Genomic DNA, 14,470 nt, shown 5'->3' with positions numbered 1-14,470 from the left:
TAATAATAATAATAATAATAATAATAATAATAATAATAATAATAATAATATATGCCGCCCAATCACTGGGAATCTGGGCGGCTTACAACAGAGGGGATAATAGACGGTTCCCTGCCCTCAGGCTTACAATCTAAAAAGACATGACACAAAAGGAGAAGGGAATGGTGGGAGGAAGGGGATCAGGTCCAGAATTCTTCTCTCCCTCTGAGGCCTGGACCAAGGCAGATGGACTGGAGGGAGGGCTCTTCTTCTTCAGGCTAGCCCTGGTGGAGCTGGGCCTGCCTGGTCAACTCCCTCATAGGCCGGAAGATGACAGTTAAGGAGCGAAGAGTCTCTTCTTCCAGGCTAGCCCTGATGGAGCTGGGTCTGCCTGGTCAACTCCCTCACAGGCTGGAGGATGGCAGTTATCAAGATAGGCACCCATCTTCCTAGGATAGAGGCTGGGTGGTGATGGCTCCATCTCCTCCCCTTTCCTGGCCAAAGCAGTGCCTGGGCTGGATCGGTACCTGGGGAAGGCACCCATCTGGCCAGGAATGGGGCGGCATTGGCACGCACACCCTTCCTGGCTGCTCTCTCCTGGCCTTTTCCTTTCCCGGGGAAAAGCCCAGCAGTGAGGATGAAGAGGAGTGCATACACACATGGTGGCTTGACCTCATGAATAATCAAAACTGCAAGTATCAACGCCGTGAATGTGGAGGGACTACTGTACATTCAACCTAGACAATAAGGAAACTGAAATAGTTAAAGATTTCCTGTATCTTAGATCAATCATCAATCAGAATGGAGACTGCAGTCAAGAAATTAGCAGAAGACTAGGAATAGGAAGGGCAGTTATGAAAGAACAAGACAAGATCCTAAAGAGTAAAGGTACACTACTGAGCACTAAAGTTTCAATCTTCCAAGCCACTGTATTCCCCATTGCCATGTATGGATGTAATAACTGGACAGTGAAGAAAGCAGACAGGAAGAAAATCAATGCAGTGACTCATTAGAAAAGAAAAGAATGCTAGGAAAGGTAGAAGGTGGTAGAAAAAGAGGAAGATTGCTTGCTAGATGGATAAACTCAATCAGGGAGATCACAGGTCTGAATCTACAGTAGCTAAGCAGAACAGTGGAGGATAGCAGGGCTTTGAGATGTCTCATCCACTGGGCTGCCATGAGTTGGGATCAACTTGAGGGCAGTTAGCAACAACAAAATAAATAACAATTATAGTAACAGTTGTAATAGAACAATTGTTCAATCCAGTTTTGTTTTTAATTTATTGTTAGCAGCTTTTTTTGTGTGAAATGCAGGGCACAAATGGAGGATGTAAATTAATCTCTTGAAGGATGCTAAGAAGCAGAAGGAGAAGAAACAATGAATTAAATGGGACGAAGATCAGGCTTTAAAATTTTGATGATGAAAAAGTAATTAGTGGTGAACAGGTTAGTGCGAAAGGTCGGACAGTTTGTACCATAGAGTATGTATGGATTTGATGACTAGTTAAAAATGAGAACATCCCATCTGAAAGCATGTGATCATATAAAGGAACTACATTATGAAAACAAACCATAAGGAAAGGCTATCAGACAAAATACATATGATTAAATGCAAAGATAAAAGTTGGAGCCAAAATACTGCAATATTTTATTTTTAAAATATCTGTCAGACAGTGAAGCAGTCTTGAACTCTAATAAAACCAAGCTGCACCAGTGAAGCAGAGAAAATGGTGTATGTACATCACACACATATCCTCACCTGGTGTAGGCAATTACCAGAGTTTAGGGGCACATAGCTTCCTTCCTCAGGGCATTTTGAAAGTCTGCACCATACTTACTGGCTACTTCCCTTGACTTTTTTTAAAAATTTAAATGAAATAGACTAAAATGTGTGTGTACGGGATTTCACCATGCTTTTGGACTGCAAAGTCATTTAGACCTGGTAGAGGCCTTTAAAACAAACAAACAAACCCAAAGCAGGAACTTATCTGGTAGTCAACTTTGCATTGGCCATGGCAAGGCATTTTGGGTAAAAATGCGAATCCTGAGGGACCTTGGGAGCTCTCAGAAAAACCTTTGGGCCATATGTTTCGCACTCCTGATATACATATATAGACACACAAATATATAAATCAATATATTTATACACACATACATATACATATACATACACGCGTTTATGACATCTTGTCACCTATGGCATCCTTAGGAACCATAACGTCTGGTTTCCTATTTCTCTTTTATTTTATATTTGGATGTACCTGGACATCTGGCCCCTTTGAGTCACTATTATACCAAAATCAGTTACTGGAAGATCTTATGGAAAAGACCATCAGTATGAGTATGGAGCCTAATTGCATTAATGCAGGAGCTAATAATATCTGTGGTGCTCCAATAAGAGTTGTGCGGGGGATGGGGAGGTATGGTGTTAACAGACGGACAAAAGTTGTTAAAGGAAGTCGGGATCAATATGTAATACCTATCCCGTCTTCCTGTCCCTCTGTTAGCTCAAAAGAACCTAGGATCATCCCAAACATACCACAATCCCTTACCTTGTTTCTTTGTAATGCCAGGTCGGTGAAGAATAAATCTCATATTATATACGACCTCTTAGATGAGCAAGCCCCCGACCTGGCATGTATCACGGAAACCTGGCTGGGGGAGGATAGTTCTGTAACTTGGGCCAAGGCCCTCCTAGCCAGGTATACGTTGAAAGAACAGGTTAGAGATTGTGGGCGAGGGGGAAGAGGGGCTGTAGTCCATAAAAGTCACATCATCTTGACTAGGAACTCGGTACCAAAACTGAGGCACATCGAGTGTATTTACCTGACTCTGAAAGCCAAGGACAGTACAGGGATTCTGTTGGTTTATCGACCACCCCGTAACCTAACAGACTCCCTGGCCGAGCTGACACAGCTGGTGTCGGAGCTGGTATTGGAGTCCCCTAGGCTTATAGTCTTGGGAGACCTCAATATCCCCATCGAGGCCGGCTCAACAGATCCAATAGGTGCAGCTCGGTTGTTCATGGAATCCATGACAGCTATGGGCCTGTCCCTATTGGTTTCAGGGCCAACACACTGTGCGGATAACACACTCAATGTAGTCTTCAGTACGGTCCGAGAATGTCCGTGGGTGGGAATTACAGTGGACCCTTGTTATACGCTGGGGTTTGGTTCCAAGATCCCCCGTGTATAACAAAATCCGTGTATGCTCAAGTCCCATTAAATATAATGACATAGCAAAATGGTGTCCCTTATAAAAAATGGAAAACCAAGGTAAATTTATACTTTTTTGGAACATTTTCAAACCGTGTATGCTTGAATCCGTGTATAAAAAATCCGTGTATAAGAAGGACCGACTGTAATGCTATTTCCCCCCTGTCATGGACGGACCATTTCCTGGTCAAGATAGGACTGGATGCCACTATCCAAAAACCCCTCGGGGGTGGTGGACCTATTAGAATGGTCCGCCCTCGAAGGTTGATGGAACCCAAAAGGTTCCAAGACGCCCTAGAGGGTTTTATGTTTCGGAATGATGGCGACGCTGTCGAAACCCTGGTGGATAACTGGGATAGGAATCTCACCGGGGCTATAGACAGTATCGCTCCTGAGCATCCTTGCCGGCCTGCTCCTAAGAAAAGACCCTGGTATACAGAAGATCTTCGCCAGATGAAGCGGGCTGTGCAACGGCTAGAGTGCCTCTGTCGGAAACATCAGAAATTATCTGACAGAACACTCCATGAGAACATGTTGCGTTCCTACGGAGTGGCAGTCGGTGCAGCTAGGGATGCTTTCTGTGCTGCACGGGTTGCGTCAGCAGAGTCTTGTCCGGCAGAGCTGTTCAGGGTGGTCAGGGAATTAACTCAAGCCCCTGCCACCCAGAACCCTTTGCTTGAACCAACTATTGCCTGCTGCGACGCTTTTAACAACTTCTTTGCTGACAAAGTCTCTCAGATAAGGGATGATCTGGACGTCAGTTTTCACGCAGAACCATCAGTAGAGGTATCCAGCGCCTCTGGTAACAAGGTTATTCTGGATCAATTCGAGTTTTTGAGTACCGAGGACGTAGACGAGCTCCTTGGAGGTTTGAGAAAGACAACTTGCCCCCTTGACCCTTGCCCATCTTGGCTGACCGTGCAGGGAGGAGATGTTATAAAATTCGCTCTCCATCTAATTATAAATACATCTCTTCGGGAAGGTTCTGTTCCACCATCATTGAAACAGGCTGTGGTAAAGCCTCTATTGAAGAAACCTTCCCTTGATCCCCTATCTATGAGTAACTATAGACCGGTCTCCCTTGTACCATTTTTGGACAAGGTGATTGAGAGGGCAGTTGCTTCTCAACTCCAGGCAGTCTTGGATGAAACCGATTATCTTGACCCATTTCAAACTGGCTTCAGAGCGGGTTACGGAGTTGAGACTGCCATGGTCGCCTTAGTCGATGATCTCCGTCTGGCCACTGACAGAGGAGATACTACTCTGCTGGTGCTCTTGGACATCTCAGCGGCCTTCGATACCATCGACCATGGTATCCTTCTGGAATGCCTGGGAGGATTAGGTATCGGGGGCACTGCGCTCCAGTGGTTCTGATCCTATCTCTCTGGTAGGTTCCAGATGGTGAGGCTGGGGGACAGTTGCTCTCGTAATAGAGAGCTTACATCAGGCGTCCCTCAGGGTGCCATTCTGTCCCCCATGCTGTTTAATATTTACATGAAGCCGCTGGGAGAGATCATCCAGAGTCATGGAGCTCGGTGTTATCAGTACGCTGATGACACCCAGATCTATCTCTCCGTGTCTCCAACTGAAACAGTGACTAAGGATGGCATCTCTCCTCTGGATGCCTGCCTGGGGGCAGTAATGGGCTGGATGAGGAAAAACAAACTCAGATTGAATCCAGAGAAAACAGAGGTACTCTTGATAGGTTCCCCTAGCCCGGGCAGGGAAATTTGTCATCCTGTCCTTGATGGGATTAAGCTTCCCCTGAAGGATAAAGTACGTAGTTTGGGAGTACTCCTGGATCCATCCCTACATTTATAATCTCAAATAGATGCGATGGCCAGGAGTGCTTGGTATCAGCTCCGGCTGATTCGCCAACTACGTCCCTGTCTGGACCGGAGGGACCTAGAAAAGGTAGTACATGCGCTGGTAACCTCTCGTTTGGATTTCTGCAATGCGCTCTACATGGGGCTACCTTTGTATCAGGTTCGGCAACTGCAGCTGATTCAAAATGCTGCAGCCAGGTTAATTACGGGGACACCGAGGTCCGACCATATAACACCTATTTTAAAATCTTTACACTGGCTGCCTATACGTTTCTGGTCCCAATACAAGGTGTTGGTTATTACCTTTAAAGCCCTAAATGGCTTGGGCCCGGGTTACTTGAGGGAATGCCTCTCCCTACATAATCCTCCCCGCACACTCAGAACTACAGGAAAATGTTTACTCGACCACCCTAAGGTGAGATTGGTAACAACACAGCAACGGGCATTTTCAGCTGTAGCACCCTCCTTGTGGAATGCCCTCCCTGAAGATATCCGCCACAGTGGAACGGTGGAAGCCTTCAAGAAGGCATTAAAGACTTATCTCTTTCAACAAGCCTACCCTCCCAATTCCATCTAAGATTCTACCTCCCCTATTGTTTCTGCAGTTTGGTTTTAATAGACTGCGATGTTTTTAACAGTTTTTTATCCAATGCTTTTACTGTCGTTTGAATTTAATTCTATTTTAATATGTATTTTATGATGTAGACTCTTTTTACTGTTTTTACTGTTTGATTAACGACATGTACACCGCTTTGATCGTTGGAAAAGCGGTTTATAAATAAACATTTATTATTATTATTATTATTATTATTATTATTATTATTATTATTATATACAAAAGAGAGCAAGCATAGTAGTGGTTGGAGTATTGGACTATGGTTCTGGAGACCAAGGTTTAAGTCCTCACTTGGTCTGGAAACCCACTGGATGAACTTGGGGAAGTCACACTCTCTCAGCCTCAGAAGAAGGTAAAAGCAAACTCCCTCTGAACAAATATTGCCAAGAAAACTCTGTGAAAGGTTGATCTTAGAGTCAACATAAGTTGGAAATGACTTGAAGGCACACAACTACAACATATATAAAAAAATAGATAGAACACTTGGTATAAAGTGCAGGTCAGAATACAAAATAATGTCCAATTAACCAGAAACAGCAGCATATCTGAGCATGATTCACTAATTATTATTAGTTTTGTATTGTAGAACAACTCACTGTTCTTTACAGTTTATACATAATATAACACAAATCTGTTTTGAGATGTAGAGACAACACTGTTATTTGATGCATATACCCCCTTGAAAAAGTTACCATGTTGACTTTTAAAAACTAGAACTAGATTGATATCTCCTGAGAAAGCCTATAGAAACAAATATTAAGAATCCAGAATGACAAATGACAAACATCCAAAATGATGTTGTTAGTTTCACTAGGTTGATATTTCCAACTCCCCATCATGAAACATGATACAGAACCTACTCAAGTTTCATATCTGGACAACTTATCATGCAGTATTGGGTTTGGCAACCTGTAGTTTCCACATCTCAACTCTCCCTTTTGTTATGCTGGCTAGAGATGATACTATTATCTCAATATTTGAAAGGCCACATTGCCCACCCCTGTCTAAAAGAGAGTATATCAATGGATGTCTTCTTACTAAACATAAGTAATCTGGAAATACATTGACAGAATAATTGCCAGGCAACATTCAAATAAGAACATTTTATTTTTAGCCTTCTCTGCTTTGTATTGGCTTTTTTCACAGAATGGTTCCAAAGAGGGTGCCAGATCAAGATACTTAATACAAAGGACGCTGGAGATTAGGGGTGTGAGTGAAAAGGAGAAAGCAAAGCATTAGATTGTAAGAAACTTTTTGTTGTGTACCTTCAAGTTGTTTCGAATTTATGGCAATCCTAAGGTGACCCTATCATGCGGTTAACTTGTCAAGATCTGTCCAGAGGGGGTTTGCCATTATGAGATCCGTCAGATAACATCATTAGACAGCTTTAAAAAAGCGGTCAAGACGGATCTCTTCCGGCAGGCCTTTCCAGATTAACCATCCCGGCCCAGGTTCCCTGATTCCCTCATTCCTCCTGTGGCCCCATCTTAGTGATGGTTGAGGATCAACAGAGGGATATCAGGGTTTTTAGTTTTTAATTGTTGTTTTTATGCATTGATATTGTGTTTTAATATGTTATACTGTTTAATACTGTCTTAAGGGGGGAGGGATAAAGTGTTTTTAATTGTCATATTTTATATTTTACTGTTGTTAACCGCCTGGATTGGTTTGCCAGAGGGCGGTATACAAATAATAATAATAATAATAATAATAATAATAATAATAATAATAATTGTCTGCAGCTAAGAAAGTGTGTCTTGCCCAAGATCAGCCAGTGGATTTCCATGGCCAAGCTAGAATTTGAACCCTGGTCTCCTGGTCCAACGTTCTAACTACTATACCACATTAGCTTCTGTAAAAATCTACAATGCAACAAAGAGAATTTTGTGCCAGCCAGAAAAATCAGCAGTAGCAGAATATGTTCTAAAACAACCTGGGAATAAAATTCTATTTGAAAACACTCAAATTCTGGACCACACCAACACTATCGGGTCAGAATGCACATGGAAGCCACTGAAATCCACAAACACCTGGACAACTTCAAAAGGAAAGAAGAAACCTGAAAGTAAATAAAGTTTGGCTACAAGTCCTGAAAAATACCAAAATCAAGACTCAGCACATGCAAATAAACATTCCCCAGGGTCAGGAGGTAACCAGCAGACAATGGATCACTAATTAAATATACACACTCATATCCCATATCCTCCCATCCCAAGGCCTTGCCATTCACCAACAGGCAGATTCACATGTAAATCATTTCCTCTCAACCAAGGGCCACACAGTAGATCTACCTCACACACTTCCATGCTACCCCAGACACCTCCATGTCACACACTTCCATTCATCTAGAACACGGCCACATAGCCCCCCAAAACCACAAAAATCTATGGATCCTGGCCGTGAAAGCCTTCGATTTCACAAACAGAATTTTCTTTAAAACCTGACAGTTATAATGTCAGTATGTATTAAAACATTTTATATACAAGTAGATTTTTATTGTTGGGAAAGTCTAATTCTACATTACATGCTATTAAGAAACACATTAGTTCAAATATGCATTTTTTAAAAATAACTGAAATGTATCTGAGGAAATAGACTGCGTCTATAAAAGCTTATGCTGCAAACTTTTTCACTCAGTCTCAAAGATGCTACATGATCCCTTTGCATACTGATGCTCCAGACTTACATGGTTATGTTTCAGAAATGCCTAAAATCTAGTATTTCAAGCCTGGGCTATTTTACTACATCCTTTTAGCATAACACCATTTTTACATATTTTTAAATTCCACACTGCTGTTGTAACAGTCCATTGTGCACTGTCATGATTGGTTCACAACTGATTATAATTAAAAGAAGTAATCGACAGAATAAAAGAGAACACATGTCTATGAAGTGTTTTTAGGATTTCATCAAAGAATGGTTTTAGGGATGTTTTCAAACTGGTGGATTTGCTTTTTACATTCAAGAGATGCATGTGAACACACATTATATCATATACTTGGGTTATATATTACAGTCGGCCCTTCTTATGCATGGATTTTTTATACACAGATTCAAGCATACATGGTTTGAAAATGTTCAAAGAAAGTATAAATTTCAAATATCAAACCTTGATTTTCCGTTTTTTATATGTCATTATATTTAATGGGACTTGAGCATACACGGATTTTGTTATACACGGGAGATCTTGGAACCAAACCCCAGCGTATAACAGGGGTCCACTGTATATTTATCTAATCTAATCTAGTCTAGTCTAATCTATCTAAAATATATCATCTTAATGTCAGAATGTTAATAAAGACATCTATGGCGGGGTACAGGCCGCCTCTCTTTTCCATGAAACTGCGCCGCAGCATCCAAATTGTGCAGCGTGGCTATGCAGAAGCAAAAGGACCGCTAAAAAGCGGCTCCTTTTCACGCCACTGCAAACTGCCTGCAGTGGCGCGAGGACATCACTGCCACGCGTGCCCATCTGGATGGTGCATGGCAGTGACGTCACAGCTATGAGCACCGTGTATACGGCGCCGCACAGCTGTGACGTCCTGGTGATGTCCTACGGTTGTGGGGCGTTTAGAAACTGCGCCCCAAGGCAACCCTAGCACGTCGCCAGGATGTGCTACAGGGCCAGTTTGTCTAGGGCCTATGATACCTCCCAACCCCAGATAAGCAAATATTATTGTGTTATTTTTAATTCAAAATGAAGATCAGACAAATGTTTTGCTATCAACACTTCAGAAGCAGTTTTTAGACAGAAGAAAAAGTATGGTGGAAAAGTACTGTTCATTAGCTGTTTATTATTACCAAATAACATTATTTCTTCCAATTGGGTAGGCTGTTCTAGAACAACTGGAAGAACTTTATTAGGAATTGATTGCAATGGAAAGCAGAGTGTCTCTGTAGGTTCAATGTGTGCAAATATTTAATTTATGGTACCATTAGCACCTAAATGAGCATACATAATAAACTGAAGCAAACAGTAGATATGTGAGATGTATTATCCATTATTTTCAATAAGCAAGTTTTATAAGTTGACACAATCCTATATAGATAAGGAAAAGTTTAAAAAACATTTTTGTAATAAATAGCTGTGGTGTACATGTTTATATACTTTGCAATATAAAACAAAAGTTATCTGGTCTAAGTATAAAAGTAGTTATTTGAAATTTAAATAGTCAAAATATAACACAATTCACTTAGCTACCAAACTAGGCTTCTGAAGTTTTATAAATCTGAAGATTGATTTAAGTTATAGTTGAGACATAAAACAAAAGACTGCTATATTTAATCCAATATTGTGATAGATTCCGAAAGAGGCTGGCCAGAACATTCATCTCTTTTAAACCTCTATAGTAAGGTTAGACAAAGACAAAAGAAATACAATCTCAACAAAAAAGAGGTCTGTTTCAGATAACCAAATAACATAGACCTTAAAATCTGGACTGTGCCCAAACTTGCACTTAACACTCAGGTTAAAACTGCTTGATCCAAAAGGGTTACTTCTGAAACACACTGAAAAAGAAATAAAAATAGTTTAGATTAAGTTAACCAGAAAAATCTGCTTTGCAACAATACTGTTGTAAAAGTTGGCAAAGCCCAAGAACCTCTGAACATCTTTACGGTTCCTAGGGGGCGCCCAGTCTAGTACAGTTTGCACCTTAGCAGGATCCATTTCTATGCCCTGGTTGGAAACTCTATATCCCAAAAAGTCCAATCTTTCTGTGTGGAAATGGCATTTAGACAGTTTTACATACAGCTGATTATCCAGCAGTCTCTTGAGAACCTCCCGAACCAACTTAATGTGGCTATCCAAGTCTTTGGAGTAAATAAGCACATCATCCAGGTACACCAGGACCCCTTCAAATAATAGGTCATATAGTACCTCGTTAACATGCCTCATGAAAATCCCTGGCGCCCCCGCCAGGCCAAAAGGAAGAACTAGATACTCAAATGCCCCCAAGGGGCAGTTAAATGCAGTCTTGTATTCGTCCCCCTCCTTGATGCGAACTCGGTAGTAAGCATCCCTCAAGTCCAACTTGGTAAAAATCTTGCCTGTGACCAATCGTCCCAACATGTCTTTCATTAAAGGCAGGGGGTATTTATTAGTACTACAAATCCCATTCAGATTGCGAAAGTCCGTGACCAACCGCAAGGAGCCATCCTTCTTTTCCCTGAAGAAGACAGGAGCAGCAAAAGTCGAAGTCGATGGTCTAATAAATCCCCGGGCCAAGTTTTTCTCGATAAACTCTTTTAGGGTGGTAAGTTCCCTTGGGGTCATTGAGTATAACTTAGGCTTAGGCAGTGGCGCCCCCGGCTCTATTTCAATGGCACAGTCCGTCTCTCTATGCGGAGGCAACACATCACACTCCTTAGCTTCAAAAACCCTCTGCAAATCTTGATAGCAGTGAGGGAAGGAAACCTCTCCCTCCCCAACACAGTTTAATGTCCCATGGCATTGCATAGTCTCTAAATGGGCCGCCGTCTCCCTCGGAGTCAACCCCGGGCGTGGCACCGGCGGGAGGAGAGGAGGAAGCACCACGGCCTGGTCAAGGCAATGTTCTCTGCAGACTGGATCATCAAAAATCAACTGTCTGTCCCTCCATCTTAAAGAGGGGCTGTGGTGATGCAACCAGTCGATACCTAGCATCAAATGGTAGTTGTAGGTGGGCCCCACCACCAGCTGGAGTTGTTCCCAATGGTCTGCCACCCCAAGCCACACAGGGGCGGTTTTTTTCTCCGCTGCTTGCCCACCCATCAAAGACCCATCCATCTGTGTGAAGGGTATGGGCTCCTGCAAGGGATGAGTTGCAATGTCCAAACTGCTGACCACAGCAGGGTTTATTAAGCATCTGGTGCACCCACAGTCAATGGCCGCAATTAGTTGCATGGCCTTTTCCTTTGACCCCACCATTAAAGTCACAGTCAATGAAAATAGGGGGACACCCCCACTCACCATTTGCACGCGGCTCTCAGATCCATTAGCCCGCCTTTCGCCGCTTTCTAAGGCAGGCTCTGGTAGTTTAAAGGCCCCTCTTCAGGCTCCGAACTTCCACTATCCGTCCAGACTTCTGATTCCCCTTCCTCTGCTGCCTGCAGGCTGCGATCAGCTGGGGCCCTTTTCTCTGACTTGCCTTTTCCCCCTTTCGCCGCTTTGCCAAGGGGGGTCTGCGGGGGGTTAAATTTCCTCTCCTGGCCTTTGTCAGGGCAAGCTGCAATTAAGTGGCCTTTATTGCCACACTTCAAACACAGGCCCAGCCTGCGTCTTCTCTCCCACTCGCTCTCCGCAGAGCTTCTTTGGCCTTTACCTTTCGGTGTTGGGGCCCTGTTCCCTTTTCCTTTGGAATCTTTTGCTCTCCTCTGAGCCAGCATCTTGACCTCCTGCTGGATGGCCTCCGCCTCTCCAGCCAGTCTGATCCACTCCATCGCGGTGGGGGGGTTGCCTCTAGTGAGAGCCCATCTCACAATCTCCGGACGCAGTCCCTCTTTAAAGTACTGAATCTTCATTCCCTCTGTACAGTCCGACACTTGGGCCACCAGTCTCCTGAACTCCATTGCATATTCAGACACCGACCTGGATCCCTGATCCAAAGCCTTGAGCTCAGCCAGGGCAATGCTAGCCCGAAAGGGATCTTCAAATCTGGCCCTTAAAGCTCTCATAAACTCTGCTAGGCTTCTTAGCTCAGTGGCCTGGCAGTCGTATAGCTGCACCAGCCAATTCGCCGCCTCCCCTTTGAGGTGTCTAGCCACGCACTTTACTTTGGCTGCCTCATTGGGGAAAGTGGGTCCCCACTCCTCCATGTGGTCTGCTACTTGCGATAGAAAGTAAGGCAGTGTTTGGGGATCCCCATCAAACTTGACTCCCAGCCTCCTGGCTTGGGCCTCCTGCGCTCTGTCTTGGGGGGGGTGCCGCCAGTGGTGCCGCTGGTGGGGGCCCCTGGGGCAAAGCGTCTTCCTCCCCAGCTCCCGCGCCAGCTCCCGCCCCTGGGGGCAGCGCTGCTGGGGCCCGGGCCGGACCTGCACCTGCTCCTGCTCTCCCTCCTCCTTTACCCGTGAGCCGTTGGAGGACCTCTAGGATCGTGGCCAGGGTGTCCTGAACCCCCTCCATGTCCACCGTCAGCTGTTGTACCTGCGTTTCCAAGTCGGCTTCTTCCCTGGGAGGCAGTTGCAGCGGCTGCGTGAAGCCGGTGTTCCAGTCCGACCAGCGTGCAGCACGCCTTCGCTCTTTCGTTCGCGGTGGCGCCACTGGCAGACCAAACCACTGCCCAGGTGCCAGTGGGGTCTGTGGCAACTGCTGCCTCACCACCTTTGGCACAGCCCCAGCTCCTGGGGCTTCCATCTGAGTGTCCTCCGCGCCCTCGATCGTTTGGCTTTTCTTGGAGGATGTACCTGCCCCCCTCGGCCTCCTGGTCCGTCATGGTTGTTGCAGAAGTTAGTATGGTGAGTCTCAGCTAACTGTCAGAGTTAGCACCCAGAATTCCAGACAATCAACCAGTCAGCTTGATTGATATAATCAACAGCACTTTATTGATAGATCCAGAATCAGACATGTGCCTCACTCAGCTTCTTAGCTGAGACTAACCACACCCTCCCATAGACAAAGTAACAGAATCCCCAAAGGCCAAAAACCCCTCCCAAGCAGAAACCCGCCAAGCGAAGCCCCTCCTGATTCCCACAGAAGTGAAAGCACATTCCCAGCTCTGAGCGCTCGGAGAGCCAGGCCTTCAAGGCCACTAGATAAGACACCTGGCCCTGCTATGCACTACTATCACTATCTACTCTTCTACTGCAGCTAAAGCCCCATCATCCCCCCACTACTATACTACACTACAAACACTATCTGGTAGAATACTAACAGGATTCTAACAGTACCTTATTTAGTATTCAGATTTTTGACTGCACAATTTCTAATTTGTTTTTCTTATGGGAAACCATCTCCTTGGGATAATTATTGATTTAGTCACTGGCCAGCATGCTAGATTTTACTAGGGGAGGAAGCAAATGTTAAATCTTTATCAACAACTATTACATAACTGGTTGCAATAAATTTTTATCTTTTAGAATAATATAAGAAGGTCATATGAGTAGGGCATTTACTTCTGGATAGTCATGCTAAAGATTTAGAGTCATGTCTAATTTTTACAAGAAATAAAAGAAAATAAATAGGGCACCTTAAATTCCCAGGACTTGCTCTGCCTGCAAATAAGTGCTTGGGATGTGGTGTGCCAGATATTTAAGATAGCAGGCATGATTAATGGCTAAGGACCCACAAATGTGCAGACCACCTCTACTACTTTTTATAAGAACAATGGTTAAAGTCAACTGATAAAGCACTTTCTTGACCATACAACCATGTTATCAAATTCTAACAGTAAGGGCATATAAAATTATTTTTAGCAATTTCCCCCCTTTCCTAGGGAAAATAAGAGCAACATTTATCAATTCACACCCACAATGTACTGGGGATCTTTTGGCACCATACACACCTTAAAATAGTTGAGGGAGTGACCAGGCAGGCCCAGCTCCACCAGGGCTAGCCTGGAAGAAGAGACTCCTCCCTCCATAACTGTCATATTCTGGCCTGAGAGGGAGTTGACCAGGCAGGCCCAGCTCCACTAGGGTAGCCTGGAAGAAGAGACTCCTCCCTCCATAACTGTCATCTTCCGGCCTACGAGGGAGTTGACAAGGCAGGCCCAGCTCCATCAGGGCTAGCCTGAAGGAAGACTCCTCCCTCCATAACTGTCATCTTCCGGCCTATGAGGGACATGACCAGGCAGGATCAGTTCCACCAGAGCTAGCCTGAAGGAAGAGATTCCTTCCTCCATAACTATCATCTTCTG

General features: G+C 44.2%; 1 protein-coding gene across 5 annotated transcripts in view; it reads right to left on the bottom strand.

Annotated features, from left to right (window-relative positions):
• VPS13B (vacuolar protein sorting 13 homolog B) overlaps positions 1-14,470 on the bottom strand; it is a 485,868-nt gene that overhangs the window by 160,212 nt on the left and 311,186 nt on the right. The window contains exon 34 of one of the 5 annotated variants that reach the window (XM_042465700.1): positions 9,193-10,145. The exons of the other annotated variants lie outside the window; for them this stretch is intronic. Within the exon in view, the coding sequence (XP_042321634.1) occupies positions 10,101-10,145 (45 nt within the window). The 3' untranslated portion in view covers positions 9,193-10,100. Of the gene's footprint in view, positions 1-9,192; positions 10,146-14,470 lie in introns of those variants that run through there. 5 annotated transcript variants of the gene reach the window in all.

Source organism: Sceloporus undulatus, chromosome 4 (genome assembly GCF_019175285.1).
Source record: "Sceloporus undulatus isolate JIND9_A2432 ecotype Alabama chromosome 4, SceUnd_v1.1, whole genome shotgun sequence".
NCBI classification, from domain to species: domain Eukaryota; kingdom Metazoa; phylum Chordata; class Lepidosauria; order Squamata; family Phrynosomatidae; genus Sceloporus; species Sceloporus undulatus.
Note: the sequence above shows the minus strand (reverse complement) of the source record. Positions and strands in the feature narration are given on the sequence as shown.